Source organism: Mustela nigripes, chromosome 14 (genome assembly GCF_022355385.1).
Source record: "Mustela nigripes isolate SB6536 chromosome 14, MUSNIG.SB6536, whole genome shotgun sequence".
NCBI classification, from domain to species: domain Eukaryota; kingdom Metazoa; phylum Chordata; class Mammalia; order Carnivora; family Mustelidae; genus Mustela; species Mustela nigripes.
The window spans coordinates 13,138,861-13,161,052 of record NC_081570.1 but is presented as its reverse complement, the minus strand read 5'-3'; the positions used below and the strand labels follow the sequence as shown (position 1 = coordinate 13,161,052).

The 22,192-nt window shown below is 59.1% G+C and overlaps 1 protein-coding gene across 1 annotated transcript in view; it reads left to right on the top strand.

The window, feature by feature from the left end:
• The window catches only part of ALDH4A1 (aldehyde dehydrogenase 4 family member A1), a 26,318-nt gene extending 4,370 nt beyond the window's left edge, over positions 1-21,948 (top strand). Inside the window, exons 2-15 of the mRNA XM_059376413.1 lie at positions 5,149-5,245; positions 5,867-5,959; positions 8,329-8,376; positions 9,164-9,319; positions 10,791-10,940; positions 11,020-11,094; positions 12,141-12,328; positions 14,533-14,606; positions 16,308-16,504; positions 16,690-16,737; positions 17,544-17,696; positions 18,273-18,394; positions 19,098-19,216; positions 19,690-21,948. Coding sequence (XP_059232396.1) covers positions 5,149-5,245; positions 5,867-5,959; positions 8,329-8,376; positions 9,164-9,319; positions 10,791-10,940; positions 11,020-11,094; positions 12,141-12,328; positions 14,533-14,606; positions 16,308-16,504; positions 16,690-16,737; positions 17,544-17,696; positions 18,273-18,394; positions 19,098-19,216; positions 19,690-19,802 — 1,633 coding nt within the window. The 3' untranslated portion in view covers positions 19,803-21,948. The remainder of the gene's footprint in view (positions 1-5,148; positions 5,246-5,866; positions 5,960-8,328; positions 8,377-9,163; positions 9,320-10,790; positions 10,941-11,019; positions 11,095-12,140; positions 12,329-14,532; positions 14,607-16,307; positions 16,505-16,689; positions 16,738-17,543; positions 17,697-18,272; positions 18,395-19,097; positions 19,217-19,689) is intronic.
• Positions 21,949-22,192: the final 244 nt, after the last annotated feature.

Here is a 22,192-nt window from a genome sequence, read left to right as displayed (position 1 = left end):
GTTGCTTCCTGGACATGAGCTCTGCTCTCAGTCCTCCTAGCAGAGCCCAGGCAGTGCCTCTCGCCTGGAATGTTCTCCCCTGTCCCCTTGGTGAGCCCACACCCAGCGCTTTGTGGCGTTAGTGGTGTGGCTCTCCTTTGGCCCTTCATTGTCCTGTCTGTATAATGGGGAGTATCCCATCCGCCGCGGAGCAGAAGGGTTCGAGATGGTGTGACAGGGGCTCACTAAGTCACTAGCCGCACACTAGGTAACTAGCAGCACGAAGTGATGCTAATACTGGCTTCAGAGGTTGACGGAATACCCACTTGGGCTGCGGTTGTCCCTGGTGCTCCCTGAGCACCTTCCTCTGGTACCCCCCCACCCTGGCCCGGCACATAGTAGGTGCTGGATGCTTGCAGTTGGAACGGCCCAGAGGACAGCGTGGGGTGGATTCTGGCCCCACCTCTTAGCAGCTCTGTGGTCCTGGGAAGGCTCTTCAGCCTCCCTCCTGCGTCATTTTCCCAGGCGGTAAAGACAGTAGTAGCCCTCTCCTAGGATTGCCTTGAGAGGAGATGAGTTCATACACACAAACCACTTTGAAGAGTATCTGTTCCTGGACAGTGTTGCTTTTTTTCTTTTTTTCTTCCTTTAATTTTACTCCTTTATTGGACAGAGGGCGAAAGCACAAGCAGGGGGAGCAGAGGGAGAGGGAGAAGCAGGCTCCCTGCTGAGCAGAGAGCCCGACTTGGGGTTCTATCCCAGGACCCTAAGGTCATGACCTGAGCCCAAGGCAGTTGCTTAATGGACAGAGCCATGCAGGTGCCCCAACAATGTCACTCTATAGTTTTGATCCCTCTCCCCAGTCCTGGGCTATCCCGAGTGATCACCCTGGACCAGGAAGATTCAGACATGAGGGTCCCAGCCAGCACAGGGATGATGGAGGCGGGTGTGGAGCTCGGGTGCCCTCGGTGCCTTTCCGTTGTCCTCACTAATGACGCGGAGGCAGAACTCTTTCTGTTGGGGTAGACCCTGCTGACCCACCCTGGGGAGGGGGCAGACAGCGGCCCATCTTGGGGGTTTCCTACCCTGCCCCCACCTTTCCTTTCCTGGCACGGAGTAGACAGTGCCCACGAACAGCAAACCACCGCCCCACTCTCTTGTGAGCTGGGAAATGCTGGGAGGGAGGAGACACAAGCTGGGTGAAGAGGAGGATGAGCCCATGCCCTGCGCCCCGCTGCTTGGGTCTCTTTGACAGGCGGCAGGTGCTTCTGCCGTGTGAGGGAGGAGGCCCTGGGTTCAGGTGCCGCTCTGTGGGGCGGGGAGCTGTGCCCTGGAGCCAGCGCGAGCATCAGTATCCCAGAAGTCGGTTTTCTCATCCGTAATAGTAATAGTAATCCAGGCCTCTTTCTCCTGCAATCAGAGCTGGATTCAGGAGATAATCACTTGGTGTCTCGCCAGGCCTGTTGTAAGCACTTAATCTGTATTCCTTGATATTTCTGGGGCAATAAAGTTCTGGGGCAATAAAGCTTGGCCTGAATCTGCCTGGGCCCCGCACTTTCTCTCTGCTCACCGCCCTTATCTCTACGATAAGGAGGATTGGCCTTATCAGGTCCTAGATAACAGCTGGGAAAGTCTGGAAGCTGAATGAAGCAAGGGTAGTTTCCTTTCTCCTCCTCTCCTCGTGCTTGCTCACCCTGACCCCAGGCACTCGGGACCTGCATCCAGCCCCAGGTGTTAGCAGAAGAGCACTGGCCTGGGAGTCCAGTCCCGGGGGGGCCTGTCGTTGTTCCAACAACACTTTGGGTGTTCCTTGTTTTTCTCTTTGTCTGCCCCCCTCTTTTTTTTTTTTCTTGATGAGTCTGATAAAAGGTTTATCAGGGTGTTCTTTGTTTTAAAAGGTTTTTCTCTAGTGCTCCCGAGGGCCAGGTGGGGTGTCCGTGGGTGAGTGGCGCCGTCGGGGTCGGGGGGTGGTGGCTGACAGCCCGGCAGGAGCCACGGACAGGCAGAGCAGTGTTGGTGGTGCTGTGACCAGAGCGTAGGCTCTGAGATGACCTGATACACGGCCCCTTCCATGCGCCAGAGGGTGGCGTCCCCAGAGGAGGGGACTCCAGAAAGGCCTGGGTGGTTGGATCGCGGCAAAGTGGGTACTGGGGAGGGGTGAGGGAAATAGGCCTGGAGGCCTCAGGAAGGATTCCAGTTTTTTTTTGTTGGAGAAGAGATGAGAAGCCACCGAGTAGGCAGGTGTCACTGGTGATAACCAAGCTGTCTCTGTGCCCTTGAGATGTGCGGTGAAAGTGTGCGCACGAGAAAGGAATGAGTCCCGCCTGGAAGGGCCTCAAGCGGACCCTCGCAGAGGCTCCAGGTTCTGTGAGTGATTCTTCTCTGCCTCTCCAGAGCCCAGGGAAGAGCTCGTGCGCATCCCACATGGCCCATGAGCCAAAACAAAAGGTTGGGGGGGGGGGGTTGGTTTTGTCAGGTGTCCTCGGGTTATTTTTGGCTTCAGATTTGACTCAGGCTCATCTCTGAATTCTGTTCCCCACATTTGGACTGATGAGCAGCTGGGCTGGGGCTTGGAGACTTTCCAGGCAGAGGGGAAGCCAGCGGGGAGTGTGATGATCCTGAGGTCACAGTGGGCCTCGGCCGTAGGGAAGGTAGAGAGAGAATGCAGGACTTCTGCATCTGACACTGCCTGGGAGGGAACGGGGTTCCCTGGCAGCTGCTGCATTTTAGGCTGGGTGGAATGCGGTGCTAAGTTTATTCCAGCACTGTCTAGTGAGTGCCCAGGCCGGCCCGATTGTTGTGACCTGGGGGGTGTCTGAGAACCATTTTGCCCTTGAACACCTGGCCCGGTGTGGTAACGTTCTGGGTGTGTGTACGTACACATCTGTGAGACGCATCTAAGAAGACAGTATTCTTAGAAGCACAAAGCCCGAGGGGTGAGGAAAGGCGAGCACCTTTAACCTCACAATGCCCCTGAAGGGCACACGGACTGCCCCCACTTTTCAGGTGGGCAATCTGAGACCTGCCGAGTTTCTCATAGTGGACGGATGTCTTGGAGCCCGTGGGGGTTTTGGTCCCATAACTGTCTGCTAACGGAGCTGGGCTTTCTGCATGCCCCACGAGTGGGGTCCAGGCTCCCAGCCCACACCCCTCCTCAGCGGGCCCCCTCCTGGCTATAGCTGATTGACTGCTTGCAGGTGATGTGCGGCTGCTGGAAACTTCCAGAGGGCCCCTGGGGGTACGTGCCCCTCCCCCTTCCCTGACTGGTGTGGAGGCTCTGTTCCTCCCCAGCTCTAGGTTGGGGGGGTAGTCGGTGTGGACTTGAATTTATGGGGGTAGCTTTGTGTGATTGTCTCCCTGGCTCCTGAGAGTAACCCAAGGGAAGGGCTGGTGGGAGGCTGGGCTAGCCCCACATTTCTAGCCCTGGTTAGGGGATGGGTGGGGCCTGAGGAATGTGACTGGCCTCCTGGGGTGGGGTGGGTGCTGCCTGGGAGGTGGGGTGGGGCAGGAGGGAGAAGGCCTACCTCACCTAGAGCCGTTAGGCAAAATCTTGGGCAACCCGGCCCTGGCCCTGCCCTCTTCCCTCCGGGACCGCCCAGGACCTCTCAGTGCTTCCGGTCTGGTTTCCTGCTCTGGGCCTTTGTACTTGCTCTCCTTTGTGCCTGGAATGCTCTTCCCAGTTCTCAGATCCCAGATGGTGCTCGGAGAGGACACCTCCCCTGAGAGGCCCTCCGTGATCACCTTGGCTGGAGCAGCCCTGCCCTTCCCCTTACTTGTTCTCTCACCCCCTGTCCTCACCGTGTTCTTCGCCGTGGTCCGCCCTGGAAGTCAGCTGCTTGGGATGCAGGGTAGTTGGAAGAAAGGCAGGTAGGAATGGGAGGGGCCCTCCCACCCTAGGAGGAAACTACCCTTAAAAGGATTTTACACCTCCCGGAGGGGGCCCTCCATCCTTTCGGCACCGTGATAGGTAGAGGACAAGAAACTGATTGGATGATAGGCTCAGAGAGTGTTAATCACATTAAAACAGCCGCCCTACCGGCAGGCAGGGTAAAAACCGGCAGGCAGGGTAAAAACCGCTGGACTTAGAAACTGGTGGTAACCCTCTCAGTCCCCTCCCTCCTCTGGAGCTTTGTGCCATCTCTTTGCTATCATGTCATTAACCTTGCTTTGCTGCCACCACTGCTGGTCCACCTCCTCATTCTTCGAAGCCTGGGGCACCAAGGGGAAAGAAATTGTGCAGCCCATGCGGCCCGAGGCCTTGGTATCATGGTCACTGCTCTGTCCCCCGTGTCTTCAGCGGCGTCAGGCATAGCAGATACCCAGGAACCTTCTAGAATGAATGAAGGGCCAGTCCTGATGGCCCCTGCTTTCCTGTCCTTCCTCCAGGCCTTCTAGACTGGGTCTGTGAGCCTCCAGACCCCTTCGCAGGGAGAAGGAATAAAAAGTGCCCTGCAGCAGTCACTGCCCAAGTGACACAGAGGCCTGGAGGACCCATCCGTCAGTGAGGTCCTAAGGTTCAAGACTGAGCAAGGTTTCCAGGATGAAGAGCTCTTGAAACTCAGGACCCTGGCATCAGACCCTGAACCCCGATAGCCACCTCCCCATGGCTGTGAGCTGAACTCAGGGCACTCCTCCAAGTTCCTGGCCCACATTGAATGTTCCTGCCCACGGGAGCTCAGCCCTTGGTGCCAAGGGAATCCCAGCCGGGTCCCATTCTGAGGGGCTGAGCTCTGGAACAGGCTGCCTTTTCAGCCCAGAGAAAGGAGTCACTTGGGGCCCTTTGGGATAAGGGCTGCATTGTGGGGAAGGAACGGGAGAGTCCACCGTCTCTCCATGTAAAAAACACTTAGAAGTAGTTTTGTGTTGACTGAACTTAAGCTTCAAACGGCCTTGTGGGTTCGTAGGATGGTTCTCACTTAGTAGATATAGAAACCAGCCCAGAGGAGGCAGGTCTCACACACCCGAGGACACACAGGGGCAGGTCTGGGCCTGGAACTTGGATTTTGGACCCCAGGGCTAGTTCTTGCCCCCCAGTTCTATATTTGCTCTGGATTTCAGAATCCTGGGCCAACCCAGAACATCTCCCTTCCCCACTGGAGATAGAGGGGCCGGGTCTGGTGGCGGCCACCACTGACCTGTCTGCCTCTGTTCCCTGCCCTTGGACCCCAGGCTGTGGTGGAAGCACACGTCGTCCCCACCGAAGGTGGCCAACGAGCCGGTCTTGGCATTCACGCGGGGCAGCCCCGAGCGAGATGCGCTACAAAAGGTAATGGCCGGTGGGGGCAGGGGCACCCAGTGGGAGTAGGGGGTGGCGTGAGGACAGCCTCCAGCAGCACCTCCAGGATGCCTCTCTGTGCCTACAGCCCTCACCTGCTGATGTGCCTGCCTCCAGCCTTGGAAGGAGACCAGATCAGGGATGGCCATGTGTCTGGAGGACGGGAGAGGCTGGAGGCAGCATGGGGGGCGGGGGGTGGCAAGCCAGGCCACTTTGGGGTCTGGACACTTTTGGGGCTCCCTCCAGGTTAGGGATGGTAAGCCCACAGACGTTTGTTTTCTACTTACAAACGTTGTCCCGTTAATTGTCAGCATTTTAAAAATCATGAGATGTCATGTACGTTTCAGATGCGGGGTTTTCTCTTCTGTTTATAATTCGAGGCCCTGACAGCACTGGCCTCCCCTCCAGCAGGACAGGAAGTGACGGTGGAGGGGGGCTGAGTCCTGCTGCCCCCCCCTGAGCAGAGCAGATGCTCTCTGGCCTCAGAACCTGGCCCTTCAGTATTTCTGTTCCTGCCTGGGGATCTGTGTTAGTACGCTCTGCCCCTGGGGTTTTTAGGTGGGGCAGAGAGCGGGGAGGAAATACCCAACCCCCCAGATGTCCCCTCTGCAGGCCTTGAAGGACCTGAAGGGCCGGACGGAAGCCATTCCATGTGTGGTGGGGGACGAGGAGGTGTGGACGTCAGATGTGCGGTACCAGGTGTCGGTGAGTCCTGTGGGTGGTGGGGCTCAGTTTCTCCCCGAACCTGGGGTCCCGTCTCTCGGGCAGCAGATCACACGGGACTCTCTGCCTGCAGAGTTTATAGTCCGTTCCCTGATTTTGAATTCTGTGCGCCAGTATAAAACCTCCAAAAATAGTCTTGGGGGTCTTGTCATGAAAGATGCTGATTTCACACCAGTCAAGAGGGAGTTAAAACGGTGATGGCCACCGGCTTTGCTGTCTTTTTAGAAAGGTGGACCCATTGGCCACCTAGAGGGTAGAGAGGAAGGGCAGAATGGCAGGATTGAAGATAATCCTTCCAGAGAATCAGACAGTCTCCAAAGCCCTGCCCTCTATTTTGGAACTGCTGCTCTCGGGGAAGATAAGCTCCTCCGAGACGAGCCCCCAGGGCGTGGGCCCGGTGTCCGGCCAGGTGTCCCCTCCTCCTAGAAGTCCTCCAGCTGGAGCCACACTCCTACAGACACATCTGAGAGGTCTGCCCATCTGCAGGGGCTCCTCTCTTGCCACTTCTCTTTGAGGGAGGAAGAGCAGGGGAGTTAGCTGCCCATTTTGGAGATCAAGGGTCAGGCTCAGAGACACTAAATGACCCAGCTAGGGTGGCACAGTTAGATCTGGAATAGGACTGATTAATCCTTGTTCTCCAGAACCACACCCTGTTGGTGTTGATTCTGGTGCATTTTCTGGGGAGGATTTGGAAGGGGCATGGTAATTCAAAGTGCAGTGGGGTCATCTCCCTGCGGCCTCTGGTCATAGAAAGAACCGTGGAGCCCTGGGTGCAGGAGACAGCCTGGGCTTGCCTTGAGGCCTCCTGGTGACCGCAGGGAAGCCAGCACGTCACTTACACCAGTCAGAGTGTTCTCGAAATAAATTCCAGCTGCACCTTGGGAGAAGTACAGCCCTTCCCCATAGGGGGCCCGGAGAGAAATTGCTCCCGAGGGCATCAGGACAAACTGCCTGAGTCTCATCTCATGCCCAAAGGATGCCTTTTGCACACTGTCACTCCGTGCAGGCCAGAGCGCCCACTACTGGGTCAGCAACCAGAGGGCACCACACCCGGAGCCCTGGGAGCACAGCCCCACATCACGCAGGTCACCCGGCCCCTCAGCGCTGTGCCACCTGCCAGCTAGGATTCCGATAACCCTCTGGGCGGGCACTTCCATTCTCATGGCCTGTGGTGCCTCACTGACCTGGCCACATGGGAACTGGGGGAGCCGAGGCATGGGAGGCAGTGGCTGGCACGTGGCTGCTGGCGTCAGGGAGCTGCGGTCCATGGGGATGTGCTGGGTCAAAGGGCCAGGGTCCGAGCTGCCACCTCAGGCCCTGAGCATCACAAGACATGCCAGACTCGGGGGCGGACAGGATACAGGTGACTCTGCTGGTGGTTGGAATGAGGGGCAAAGGGCCACTTTGTCTTGAGCCCTAGACCAGCACCACCCAGTAGAACTTTCTGCAGTTCTGGTGACCAGTATCTGCATGCTGTCCCACTACTGCGGCCATGGGCGGTGCGTGGCCGTCCAGCCCGTGGAATCTGGCAGGTGTGGCTGAGGAATGGGGTTGAAATGTCAGCAGGCACATGCCTTGTGGCTGCCGTGTTAGAAAGGAAAGCCACAAACGGCCCATGGGCAGACTGCTCGGTGGCAAAAGTGTTGAAGTATGGTGGAAAGAAGGGAAATTTCTCCCTGTCTTGTTGCTCACGCGAGTGTCTGGCACTGTTGGGTTCTGTTTGTAAATGTTTGTGGAGGGTCTTTTCAATGAGTGTATCTGGGTCCCGGGCCAGGGGCTAGAGAAGCTGTTGGCCTGTCCCCCAGGCATTCTGGGGGGACCGCAGAAATCCCGAGCGGGTCTCAACTCCGCATCGTGTGGGGCCTCGCAGGGGACCGTGCCCACACCTGAGCCCCAGCTGCGAGCCACACCCGCTCCGGCGGCATTTTCACCTGTGAACCCACTTGGCCCTACTCCCCATGCGGTGAGGCGGGGGTGGGGTGGGGTGGGGAGTGTCCCCATTTCCCACAGAGGGAAACGTGGAAAGGGGAACTCACTTTACTCCGGCCTCCAGCCGGCAGAGCTGGAAGTGAACCCGTGTCTGTCTGGCCACAAAGTCCACACTTGCCCTGAAAGACTGTGTGGTCCATGCCTTTCTCCGGGACTGTGAACCTTCCAGAGCAGGGATGGACTTACTCACCGAACCGCAGGTGCTTTGTAACCCTTAGAGAGACGGATGTGGGAATCGGAGGGGAGAGGGCGAGGGTGCTGAGGGCTGTTGCCTGGTAGGTGAGCTCTGTGGCCGGCCACGTGCCCACCTGTCCTGGCATCTCACGGCTGGGCGGTGATCTCGCTCTCTTCTCATCTGGCAGCCCTTCAACCACGGACACAAGGTGGCCAAGTTCTGCTATGCAGACAAGGTAAGGCCCTGGCGACTTCGGGTTGGGCTGCTGGCTCTCTGTTGCCTTCTGGCTGCTGGCATGGAGGCGGGCTTCAGTGTCTGCTTCCCTCTCTGGCTGTGGTGGGCGGAGTCTTTCACAGCCCGGCCCGCCCGGGGGTTCATTCAAGCCAGATGAGAGCTGCATGGGCCAGGGCTGACATCCCCCCGACATGCCTCTGGCCATGAGGCAGCCTGGTTTCCAAGGGGTGTAGATTCTGTAAGGCTGAGTCAGGGACACTGGAAACACCAAGGATGGGAAGGTAGAGGGTCAGCATCGTGGGGGGCAGTTGGAGGGGTTGGGGTGCCCCCGTGGCAGGGGGTCTAGGAGCTGGCCTCATGGGGCAGCGAGGGCATGCTGGTGTCAGGTTGAAAGTCTCAGGCTATGGTTCTGTGCACCTGACCTTGAGGGCTGGAGGCTCTGGCTGGTGGGCTTGGGGGCCCTGGGAAGAAGGTGAGGCCCCAAGGAGACCACAAGAGAAAGCAGAGCTAGCTTATCAGCTGGGGGACTTGCTGCCAAGTCCCTGGCATGCAGACCTTCCTGGCAGGTCCCTCAGACCTCCAGATGGCCACAGGAAAGGCCCAGAGCCTGGGGTGAGCTGTCAGGTGGGACACTGTGTTTGCTACTGTGTATGTGGGGGCGGGGGGAGCACTGAGGCTAAGGGAGCCACGGATCCCTGGGTGGAGGGTGACCTCCAGTCTCCCTTGCCTGTTCCCCTGGGGCCCTTCCTGCAGTGGGAGACAGCCCTGAACCTGTTCCTCTTCATTAGGGTGTACTCAACAAAGCCATTGGGGCTGCGTTGGCCGCCAGGAAAGAGTGGGACCTGAAGCCCGTTGCAGACCGGGCCCAGATCTTCCTGAAGGCGGCAGACATGCTCAGCGGGCCGCGCCGGGCGGAGGTCCTGGCCAAGACCATGGTGGGACAGGTGAGGTGCCCATGGGCACCGTCGGGGTGGGGTGGAAGGCTGTGGTCACGCACCACCCAATACAGTAGCCTTGAGCTGGGCTGTTCTGGGTGCCGAGACGAGCTCTGTGCTGGAGACCAAGAGATGTCCTGAGACCCCGTGCCAGCCTCTAGGCTTAGTCAGCCCTCTGCAGCCCTCCACAGCCCTCCGCAGCCCTCCAAGGGGCCCTTCTGACACCTCTAGCAGAGGCTCACAAACCGCCGGGGTCTCTTTGTCCGTGACAATCATGTCCAAGTCCTGTGCTCAGGGCCCTCTGTTTCCAGCCCATGCCCAGCTTGCCGGCTGCTCTGCCTGTGAGGTCACCAGTCTGGATTTAGCAAGATCCCGGACCCCAGGCAACCCTTCTCCCTGCCTCTCCCTGGTGGCCCTGCTTGGCATGCTCTCTCTCTTCTCTGTCCTGTGAACTCTTCCCTTCGAGCTCCTGCCCGGACATCACCTCCTCTGTGATCCTTCCAGAATCTTCTCTGTCCGAAAGGATTCGTCCCGCTTCTGTGCTCCCATAGCATGCTGTTCGTTTGTCTGTTATAGCTCAGGTCCTGTTGAGTACAGTGAGTTCCTGTGTGCGTATCACCTCTTTACAAGCTTTTTTGGGGGAAGAGATGGAGTTAGCTGTTCTCCCTCTTCCCGGGCTCACAGCAGGTCTTCCGGCAGTCATAGGTCCTGAGGGATGTTTCCGGACTGCGTGCGTGGGGAGCCAAGAGCACCAGCAGCTCCAAGTGGGGAAGGGAGCCTTGGGGGGGAGAGGGTTAATTTCCCTGTCCCCAGGAGGAAGCCTTAGGCTCTTGGGTCGCCTGGTCCTGGCCAGCTCCCCACCACCCCACCCTACCCCCCCACCCTACCTGGCACACCCCCCACTCCCCGCCGCCCGCCCTCCCCACCCCTGTCCTGTGCTGAGAGCCCCCTCTGCTGCACGGAGGTGGTATGACAGCTCCTTGCCGGCTAAGGGTCTGTCTCCTGGTTCTCAGCAGCCCCTTTGGTGGTTGTGGGCCCCGCAGTGTCCCCGGTGACACACACACTCGACGGCCAGATTAAGGTGCTTTATTGGACTAAAGTCTCAGGAGCTTCTCAGAAGTGTGGTGACCTCACAGAGCCAGGCAGGGCGTCTTAGCTGCTGTGGCTGCAGGTCCCGAGCAGGGTAGCTGTTGACAGTGACCCTGTGCCAAGCAGGGGCTGCCCTGATTCAGAAAAAAACCCATTCTTGCAGCCCAGAGGTCCTCCCTGGGCCCTCCTGTCTGTCGGGAGGAACGGGCAGTGAAGGAAATGTTGGCCGCTTTCAGGCCTCCTGCTGTTTGTTCCAAGTGCTCCCAGTGAGGGCACCTGCTCCCCCGGGGAGAAGAGAGCCGCCAGCACCGTGGGCGCACAGTCGGTGTTGGCAGAGGGCCGATGGGAGGCACGTCGGTCACCACTGACCCTCTGGTGGTCCTGCACGCAGGGAAAGACGGTGATCCAGGCAGAGATCGACGCCGCGGCCGAGCTCATTGACTTCTTCCGGTTCAATGCCAAGTTTGCCATGGAGCTAGAGGGCCAGCAGCCCCTCAGCGTGCCGCCCAGCACCAACAGCGTCGTGTACCGGGGCCTGGAGGTACCCACAGGCGGTGGGGTGGGCAGAAGCCTGCTGGAGGAAGCCAAGAGCTTGGCCTCACCCCCTCTCCCTCCCCCAGGGCTTCGTGGCGGCCATCTCCCCCTTTAACTTCACGGCGATTGGCGGCAACCTGGCCGGGGCGCCGGCCTTGATGGTGAGACGATGACCAGGATGGTGCGATGGGGCGGGCGGGCGGCTCTCCTCCCTGCCTCCGCAGACAGCAGTGGCCCAGCCCCGGCTGTGGGGAGACACCCAGAAGGTGGAAGCCGTGCGGGCCCCTAGAAAGGCTTTGGGGTCCAAGACTGATTTGGATCCCAGCTCTGCCCCATGCTGGGGAATCCCCAGGCAAGGCCCCGAACTTCCTGAGGTGGTTTCTTCCTCCTTAAAGTAGAAATCTAGTAGGAGAGTCCAGAGTACAGGGTTGTGGGGAACCTGTGTGGGACACGCACGTGGGACATGTCTGGCCTGGTACGGGCTTCAGGGAAGGTTGACGGTGTTGGCAGATCCCTTTCTAGTGTCTACTGTGTGCCCTACAAGTGACCTCTCAAGGCTGGGAAGTGACTACCCAGTAAAGATTTGGTCTTGGCTTCCAAGTCCCTGGCTCCCCTGCCCTTGTCAGGGAGAAGGTGGCTGTCGCCCTCGTGAACCCCCACCAAAGTGGGGGGGGTGATGCAGTCATGCTCTTGGAGGGTCTGGGTGGCTCGTGGGGCAAAGGAGGAGGGCTGGCAGGTGGCAGGGGCCTGGGCCCCACATGGGGCAGCTGGCTGGTCTCAAGGCTGCTCCTGCCCAGGGCTGTCCTCATGCATCTGTGCACAGAGATGCACACACCCAGGTGCCCCCGTGTCCTCAGCCAGGACACATGCAGAGACAGCCCTATGAACACTTGCCTGCCATGCCCAATGAGCGCCCAGCGACGTGGAAACACCCAGAACAGACCTGCCGGATGCGCGCTGGCAGGACCCGTCAGTACAGGCTTCCAGAAGAAGGCGACCTTAGCCCGAGCGAGGGAACAGAGGGGGCAGGGTGTGGTTTCACTGGCGAGGGTGTTTGGAACACCGTGCCCGACACCTGGAACCATGGGACATCCTGGCCTACCGAAGGGCCTGGTGGCTCCACTTGAGGGATAGCCATGCTTCAGGGTGGAGGGACAGTCGGGTGGTGACCCCTGCTTTGTGTGTCATTGCTGTGCCTCCCGGGCAGGGCAACGTGGTCCTGTGGAAGCCCAGCGACACCGCCATGCTGGCCAGCTATGCCGTCTACCGCATCCTCCGGGAGGCAGGCCTGCCCCCCAACATCATCCAGTTTGTGCCAGCTGATGGGCCTACGTTTGGCGACACGGTCACCAGCTCGGAGCACCTCTGCGGTATCAACTTCACAGGCAGCGTGCCGTGAGTCCCCGGGGCATGGTGGGCCGGGGGCATGGCGATCTGGGAGCCAGAGGTCAGTCACAGATCATACCTACGGACTCGCTGTGTGGCCTTGGGTGGCCCGCTTCACCTCTCTGAGCCTTCATTTCTTGACCTGTTCAAGAGGAACAGGGTCCCTACCTCGCAGGGTGATTGTGAGGTTCCAGTGAATGATCCAAGAGGAAGGACTTCACAGGCTGGAAGCAGCCTACAGGTGTTTGGTGGTGCTGATTTTGATGCCACAGGCACAAGGGAGCTTGGAATGGATTGGAGGAAGCAGGAAGGCTTCTTGGAGGAGGTGGTATGTAGGCAGAGGTGATAGCCAAGCAAAGAGGGGGTAAGGAGAGTGCTGTGGGAGAGGGAACAGCACGTGCAAGACCTCAAGGCTAAAGCTCCCGTGCTTGGGGAGCCGGTGGTGGTTCCGTGGGGCTGGAGTGTGGGGTGCCGGGGCCGCGGGAAGAGTGGGCGCAGGAAACGGTTCAATCGTTTATTCAGTAACGAGCAGGTATGTAGGTCCAGTGAACATGTGGGCAAGTCCTGATTCTTGGAGGGTTGAGTCCCATGACTGTAAGGCCCTGTGAGCCCACAGAGATGTCTAGACCTTATCCCAAAGGTGATTGGGGGCTACCAAAGGTTTTCACCCAGGGTGTTCATGAAGCAGCTTCTTTTCAAGCAGAGTCTGCCAGTGGTAGTAGCTCTCTAGTTGGACCTGGCAAGTGGCCTTGTCTACTCTGACCCCTAACTGAGATGGACCAACCTTGTACAGTTGGGACGGTTTCATGCAGAAATTTTTTTTGAGATTTCAGGCTGCTTTTGAGAACCTGCCCGTCTGGGCCTGTGTGTCCATGGGGCACCCCTGGCCAGAGGTAGGGGTTTAGTGCTCTCCAATCCCTGCCAGCCTCAGCGAGCCCAGGGCCTCTGCGTACATGGTCATTTTTTTCCTAGTCTGGCCCCGCTGGGGCCCTGCCTTTATAGTCTCTGTCCCAGATGATTGTTCTGGCTTCTCTGTGCATAAGTCCCCAATGGCCAGAGTGAGGAGGCCACCCCTGTCCAGGAGGGGACAGCAGAGGACCAAACCCGGGTAGAGACGGTGGGGTTGGGTTCAGGTGAGCAGGTGGCAGGGAGACGCGATTGTGTGTCCATGGGATTGGATCAGTGGATGGCTGGGGGTCCATGGGAAAGTCCAGGGGCTGGGTGGAGGGGCATCTGGAAGGCGTGGGTAGACATGACAAGTCCCATGCTGGTCACTTTGAGTGTGGGGAGGTGCCCGAGGGTCATCTGAGTGGAGATGTCAGGGTCTGCACTAGGGGATCCTTCCTGGTGACCCTGGGGACACCTGCCGTGGCTTTGTCTCCCTTGCCCGGCCTCAGGCCCTCCTACCCCCCTTCCCAGGCTTTGCCGGGCGTGATGGCAGCATTAAATTTGCTGAGGAGGACCGTTTTCCAAAAAGGCCCCCTCTGCCAGCGTGGGCCCCACGGGTCCCTGCCTGTTAGCGGGCGGAGCAGGCCTGGCCCCCATTAGCCATGCTCTGATGAGCGGCGGGCGTAAAGGTAGGAAAGTCATAAATTAGTATTAGCTACTGTGTCGCAGGCTGCCTGGTGATTAGCATTTTTATTGTTTTGTGGTGCTGAGGTTGGTCACACTTGGAGCTTGGGGAGGAGGTGGGGGCCTGCGCTCCATCTCCCAGGACCCTCCTTGGTTTGGCCTCTGGAGCCGGGGTGCTGGGCTGGGGGCGCTACTCTCCGTGGCCGTGTCTGTCCCCCGCCGGGCACCTGCAGCGTGTCTGGCACTGACCGAGGTGCGTGACTCCCCCTGGAGCCACCGCAGAGCAGCGCTGCCAGGTGGGAACGTTCTCTCCAGGTCCCCGAGGAGCAGCGCCATTTGAGGTTGAGTGATGAGTGTGAGGTCCCGTGGCCATGAGTGTCGGAATCGGGGCCCCTGGCCTTGTCGGCCTCATCTTGCGGCCAAGCCTACCTTTGCTCCCCACCATGGGTCCCGAATGTACTCTGCCAGCTGCCCCTGCCTACTCCGTTCTCTTGTCCAACCCTCGCTCTGACCCCTGCCCCCACCTGCTGGGCTTTGGGGCCCCTTCCTCTAGTAGAGCCTTCTCCCCACTCCCCAGGACCCTCACTGTCCCAGGGGCCTGAGCCTCACTTCCTAATCCTTGCCCTGTCCTCTGCTTTCAGCACCTTCAAACACCTGTGGAAGCAGGTGGCCCAGAACCTGGACCGGTTCCGCACTTTCCCACGCCTGGCCGGAGGTGAGGGTCCCTTCTCCCTGGTGCCCTCCCTGTGGCTCCCGGGCACCCCTCCCTGACTCATGAAAGAGGAAGACGGTGATGCCCCCACGGCGGGGTTGGGGGGGCAGCCCTGGAGGAGCTGAGCAGGGAGGGGCCTTAGGGGTGGAGCCTCAGCTCTGCTAGGTCCTGGGGCCTGTGCCCTTGAATGTGTAGTTCATTCATTTGTCATTCAGCAGATGAAACACTAAGGAACTACATAGGCATTCTGGACACCAGGGGTGCTATGAGGGCAGCAGGACAGGGGCCTGAGAGCTCAGCATGGCTGGGGCTTATAGCAATACTATGAATGTTCCCACAAAGAAACACCCACATGGTTGAGGAGATTTCTGTGTAGAAGCAAAACAGAGTCCTTCGCTGCAGGACTTCTCAGAGCCTTTAATGCTTTTAAAGGTATGACATTTCTTTAGGAGTCAGGAGTGATATGTGTTTCCCAGACTCTCTGGCTCACAGAACCCCATTTTTGTGGAGGCTCCCATGGATCAGGATTTTTTTGGGGAAAAGGCTGAGCCCCTGAGAGAGGGCTGTCCCGGGTCCCACAGCACAGCACAGCAGCCACAGAGCAGGGGCTGGTGGTTCAGCATTCCTGCTCTAATGGATGAAGTGGGGCCCACGGGGAAAGTGGACCCAATCCTGAGCTGGTGGGCGCTCTGATGGGGGTTCAAGGAAGGGGCGGCATCTCCACCCCAATCCACCCTTCACAAGGTGCGAACAGTGCGCTGGATCTGGGTTTCTGTTCCCCCTTCCTGCTGTGCCCCAAGAAAGGGAGACTACCACTTCTCTGACACCTCCCAGCCTCCAGACTTAATCTCTCTGTGTCTCAGTTTTTTTTTTTTTTTTTAAGATTTTATTGATTTATTTGACAGAGAGATCACAGGTAGGCAGAGAGGTAGGCAGAGAGAGAGGGGGAAGCAGGCTCCCTGCTGAGCAGAGATCCTGATGTGGACCTTGAATCCAGGACCCTGGCTGGGATCATGACCTGGACCAAAGGCAGAGGCTTAACCCACTGAGCCACCCAGGCGCCGTTTTCTTTTTTTTCTTAAGTTTTTATTTAAGTAATTTCTGCGCCCAACATGGGGCTCGACCTCATGACCCAGAGATAAAGAGTTGCATGCTCTTCAGACTGAGCCAGCCAGGCACTCAATTTTTTTGTCTTTAAAATGGGGATAAGAGGGTTGGTGTGAGGCTTTCCTGAGACAAAGCAGGAAGTGTTTTGAGCAGAGCTTGGCAGGTGATTAGTGCTTTGTGACTGGGAGCTGCTGGTCACTTGTGTTTCAGGGAGGGAGGAACCAGGGCCCCGGGGCTGAGAAAACAGGGGTGGGGGGGGGTTGGTTAGCTCCCATGAGTAGGAAAGAGGGACCAGCCCTGGAAGCCAGCGTGGAGTGGAGGAGCCCTGCCCTCTCCTCTCACCCGCCTGGGGGTCGGGAAGGGGCCGAGAAAGCGGTGTGTGCTTCTGGGAATGGATTGGCTCCTGTGAGGCTCGGATCCTGGTCCTTCTGCCTTGATGGTGGGCACGCCCCTGCCCTAGCCTTGGTTTCCCCAGCCATGGGGTGGGGGATGGTTCTGGCTCGCCGGCTTCCGGGGCGCTGTCCAGCCGTGACCCGGGGTTGGGGCTGCGTGCACCTGTGCACAGGGGGGCTCCCCTCACACCCCCCTCCCCTGCAGAGTGTGGCGGGAAGAACTTCCACTTCGTGCACCGCTCTGCCGACGTGGACAGCGTGGTGAGCGGGACCCTGCGCTCTGCCTTCGAGTACGGCGGCCAGAAGTGCTCCGCCTGCTCCCGCCTCTACGTGCCCAGGTCACTGTGGCCGCAGATCAAAGGGCGGCTGCTGGAGGAGCATGGCAGGATCAAAGTGGGCGATGTGAGTGGCGTCCTCCTGCCACAGCCCAGTGGGAGGTTGATGGGATTGGATGCTGGTGGGGGGGGGGGGGGGGCGGGGCGGGGGTGCACGGCGGGGGTGGGTGGGGTGGGGGGCTCCCTTTGTCTTGGGCCTATGGTGACTCACTCTGACTCACTCGAGCTCGTTTGGGGCCTCCCCTCCTCCAGCCAGCAGAGGATTTTGGGACCTTCTTCTCAGCCGTGATTGATGCCAAGGTACGGGCAAGAAACAGGTGTTCTGGGGGCGGGGCAGACCCTGGCCCGGGTGGGAGTTGGAGGAGAAGATGTGGGGGCCTTGATGGGGGTCACCCAGCCCCACTGCCTCAGGCAAGGCAGTCCGACGGCCGCACAGACGCCCCAACCCCGAGCTTTGAAACCTGCAGAAACATCCGTAAGCAGCTTGCTTGCTTGCTCCCTGCGGCCAGGCTTGACCAGCCCCTGCTAAGTGTGGGTCTACACACGTGCTCAGACAGGCCTGCGGGGCCACAGCCCGCGCCCTCACACTTGTGTGCATGTGTGCCCATGAACACAGACAGGCTTGGTGCGTAGGCAGTCACCTGGGTCAGCGGCAGGAGCAGACACACCCACATACATGACATACTACATACATGCACATGTGTGTTCACATGTGTCCGTATGTATATAGATGGACGTCGTCTGCATTCATGTGTGTGTGTGCGTGCATGTGCGTGTATGTGTGTTTAACACAGGCGTGCCCATACACAGGTATGTCAGCATGAAGGCTCGTGGCCATGCACATGCCCATGTGTACATTCCTGTGTGTGTTGCGTTTCTGTAAGTGTAATTGTGGTCCACACACACAGACACAGACACGCATGCTTGTCTGCCCTTGTTTCTGCCGTGCCTTGGCCGGACCCTGGCTTGGCCCTCTCCCCATCCCCCCATGCCAGAATTTGGGCCCTTCGGGGACAGATGTGCTGCGGTGAGCGTGTTGGGGGCCCTGCTGCCGGGCACAGCCTCCCGGCCAGTCTGGGACCTTCCTTCCTCCCCTCCTACCGCAGTCCTTCAGCCGCATCAAGAAATGGCTGGAGCACGCCCGCTCCTCCCCCAGCCTCAGCATCCTGGCGGGGGGCAAGTGTGACGACTCCGTGGGCTACTTTGTGGAGCCCTGCATCGTTGAGAGCCAGGACCCTCAGGAGCCCATCATGAAGGAAGTGAGTGGGGCGGGCAGGTTGGGGGCACAGACGAGACTCTCCGCTGAGCCCAGCGCACGTGGGATCCTTGTGTGTGGCTTCCCGCTTGCGGTGCTACCCAGACCCACAGCTGGACTGTGAGGTTCCGGAAAGGGGGTACCTCCCTCCCAGTGAGAACAGCACCAGGCCTGGCTTTCCGGCTTCCTGACCCCCAATCCAGGGCTCTGTCTTTGACGCTGCGGATGAGAAACTGAGGCTCCAGGGGTGAAAGCACTTGCCCAGGATGGCAGTGCAGGGCCCAGAGGACAGTGATATTGCTGGGCTGTTCCTGTGCCGCGTACTGCCAGGGTGGGGGTTTGGCTGGCGTGGAGAAAGTATCCTGGGACCTCCTGCCAGGTTGGGATGGGGTTGGCATGGCAGGAACCCGTGTGTTGCTCTCCGGAAGGAGCCCAGCAGTGGGAGGCACCTGGCCCTTACAGGTGCTGAGCTGTGGCCCGAGGCCGGGGAGACGGGGGAGAAGTGGAGACCAGAGCAGGGGGACTGGGAGGCCTTGGGGCTCAGGTCCAGGGCGGGTGTGACCCTGGGCTTTTGTGTCAGGAGATCTTCGGGCCCGTGCTGACCGTCTATGTCTACCCGGACGAAGAGTACAAGGAGACGCTGCGGCTGGTCGACAGCACCACCAGCTACGGCCTCACGGGGGCAGTGTTCGCCAAGGATAAGTGAGTGGCCACCGCCCTTCTGCTCTTGGTCTGGTGTCAGGACACCCCATCCTGTCCTGCAACCAACCTCCTGGATGAGGATCCTAGTCCTAATGCCATCCATTCCCCTCACTTCAACCCCAGCCGGCAAGGAGGCAGGCTTCCCAAGCACGGGGACACTGGCACCTGGGCTCTTCACTGAGATGCATATTCTGGGGTCGCAGAAGGCACCTGCCGAGGGTGCCTTTGAGCCCGGAGGCCATAATGCTAAACCCTTGGCTTTCCCTTCCTCCGTGCACTAGCTGCTGCCCCGTCTGCCTCGAGATCGTGGAGATGAGATTGGAACTTGGGGGCGGGAGGTGGGGGTCTTGGGGGGTTCCTCCAGCTCCCCAGGGCAGAGGAGAGGACAGGAAAATGGGACCAGGGTGGGCCACTCCCTGAGTGCCCGTGGCAGGACCCTCCCCTACCCATTCAGCTCCTGCGGCAGCCCTGCGAGGGAGGCGTACTCACCACTTCCCAGAATGGGGGGGCTCAGAGGCTTTCCGACCCTGCCCAAGGGGTCTAGAGCCCTGTGGCCAGATCCTGTCAGCTGGGCAGCTGGTATGGGCTAGGCCGGTCCCCATCATCTGGGAGCCACTGCGGGCTGCGCTGGTTGGTGGCAGTCAGACCTGGGGCGGGGGGGCAGGCGAGCCGGCTCCCCTCTGACCACTGCCCTGCTGTGCAGGGATGTTGTTCAGGAGGCCACAGCGTTGTTGAGGAACACAGCTGGCAACTTCTACATCAACGACAAGTCCACTGGCTCGGTGGTGGGCCAGCAGCCCTTTGGGGGGGCCCGAGCCTCTGGTGAGTGGGTTCCTCCTCTGCAAGGGCAGGGGGCAAGTTCTGTCAGAAGACTCTTCAGCCCTCACATCAGGAGTGTTAAGAGTAATAGCCAACACTGTGGGCCGGAGCGAAGGCAGGTAGTTCTTCCCATTTGACAGAGAGGTAAATTGAGGTCCCAGGTGCCTTGGCGCAGAGCCAGGGCCAGACCCAGGGCTCCTGGCTCCCAGTGGAACGCGTACTTCACGGTGCTCCCGGACACCCCCTTGCAGGCAGGGTGAATGGCCCTGGGGAACGTGGGTCCTGCCTCCCCTGGCCTCGCTCAGGAGCCCTGCCTCGTGGACACATTTAGTTTCTGTTGAGCTGCTTATTGCCATTGCTGGTGCCCGGTTAGTCGGTCAGCTCTACCCACTCCCTTTTCCTTTGGCTGGGTTGCCAGGGGCTGCCCCGGGGCTGCCGTATCTTTTCGGAGGCAAGCAGAGCTGTCTTTCCCACAGGAACCAATGACAAGCCGGGGGGGCCTCACTATGTGCTGCGGTGGACGTCGCCCCAGGTCATCAAGGAGACCCACGAGCCCCTGGGGGATTGGCGCTACGCCTACATGCAGTGAGCCTCACCTGGTGCCTCTGCTGTCTGTCCACCTGTCTGTCTGGACAACCCACCTCAGAGCCCTCGCCCCGCTCCGGCCCGTTCGACCTGCTCCCCATGGGGCTGCCCCCTTGCCCCAACTGGGCTTTAAAATCCTGGCCTGTCCCACACCCCTCAGGGGCAGGTGCCAGCTCTGATTTGAGACCTGCTGGAGGGGAATGGGGCTGCCACCCCTTCTCCCACGGCTGTCCTGGAGATTCTGTCTGGCAGGTTCTCTGCCTGTCTTCTTTCTCTGTGCCCTGTGGCCCAGTGGCTCGGGCACCTGGGGAATGGCAGTAAAGTGCCTTCCAAGATCCCTTAGGGACCAGGGGGCAGCTCTGGACCCCTTGGTTGAACCTGAGCATCCACAGAGACTCCTGGCCTTGGCCTTGGCTCCTCCAGGGCTCCAGGAGCAATGACCCAGGGTGTCTGTAGGGCATGGGCGCACGAGCTCATCTGACCCTCCCTGGTCTGGGCTACCCACCTTCCTCCCCAGCAGTTGACCCATGCCCACCTGGGCCAGTGGGTACCTGGGCCTGGTCTGGTGCCTTAGACACCCCTGTGCCTTTGTCCAGGGCACCCATGTTCTCCGGAGGCCCATGTGACTCCTGGTGGTCTCTCTGTGTGGGCTTGTGGGGCTAGCAGAGGCTCTCTGTCGAGGTACAGGATTGGGTGGGCCTTCCCGTTTGGGCTGTGGTTTTGTAAAACCCCTGGGGAGGGGGGCCTTCATGCCAACTCAGCTTGCCGTTGGCTCATGGCTCCCCACCTGTGTGGGCCCAGGACTTCCAGCAGGAGCTCGGTCCCCACCAGCTATGGTAGAACAGGCCTGGGGAGACTGCTCCCACCTTCTCCCAGCCCCAAGAACTAGCCTTGGGTTCCCGTCCAGCCCGGGCTGAGGATTGCCCCGTAGAACCTTCCCTCCCTGGCACAGAAGTAGCTCTGTGTGGACTAGCCCCCAGGCGGCCCGATCTTCGACAGAGCCAGCTGGGGGACACTCAGAATTGGATTGAATTGGGGGACTTTGAATTGGATCGCAGGGGGCTGGGGACCGATAAGGGGTGACTTCAGAGGACAGTTTTTAAGGGTCCTTTGCCAAGGACAGCTGGCATGGGTCCCCTGTAGGGCTGTCCCCCAAGCACCGTGGTTGTACACTGTGGCCTGCAGTCTGGTGGGCATGCTGCTGGGACAGGGCGTAGTTCTGCTTCCTTCCAAGTTCCTCATGGCTGCTGGGAGAGGCCAGGGCCATCACCTGGGGGGAGGTGCTGGAGGTGGTCCTGGTTCCACGGATGTGAAATTGCGAGGTGGCGGTGGGCTTCTCTCTGCAGACACCCTCGTGAATGCTTGTTACTTAGATTGCTGGTCTTTCTGGTGGGGGCTGGGAGGCCAGCTTCTTCAGACAAAGGCTGATGTGTGGGGTGTATATTGCTTCTGTGTCCTTGGTGTCAGGAGTGTGGGGGCCTCGGTGTGGTGGAGGGAAGGGCGGGCACTGAGGTTTGGGAATGTGGGCTGGAGGTATGAGAACTCTGGAGTCAGGTGGGTTCAAATCCTGCTCTCTGCCTCCAGAAAGTTGTTGTTGTTCGACCTCTGATCTGTCTCTTTCTCTGTGAGCTGGGTAATAATACACATACACACGGGCACACATGCACGCAGATTGTCACAACGACTGAGTGAGTTAATTCATGTAATTGTTTAGAACAATGCTAAATACAGAATGAATGATTCAGCCATGTATACATTGTAACAGCCACCGTTACCATGTTGTGATTGATGGTTTAAGTTTACGTGAAAACTGAGCTGGGCTACGGTGCCCAGGTATTTAGTTAAACATTATTCTGAATATTTCTATGAAAGTGGTTTTTGGATGAGATTGACATTTAAATCAATGGACTCCCAGGTTAAAGGCCATTGTCTTCCGTACTGTGGGTGGGCCTCGTATAATCAGTTGAAGACCTCCATAGAACAAAGACTGACCTCCAAGCAAAAAGGAATTCTGCCAACCGACAGCCTTTGAACTCAGCTGTGACTCTTCCCTGGGCCTTCAGCCCACAGAAGCTCTGCCGATTTTGTACTTACCAAGCCTCCAAGATTGTGTTAGCAGTTTCCTTACAATAAGTCTATATTCTGTTCCATTTTCTCTGGGGGACTTTGTTTTTTCACAGCAGCTGGGTGGAGTGCACGCTGCTGTGCCCCCATTTCACAGAAGAGGAAATGGGTGCAGGGGGGTAAAGGGACTTGCCAAGGCTGTGGCCTGTCGTGGGGACTCTGATTCCCAAACCCATTCCCTGTCCTCCCCCCCAGATGTCCATACATGGCACTGACCTGCCTTGGGAAGACCTCAGCTGACTAATTGGGGTGGGGCGGGGAGCGGCAAGG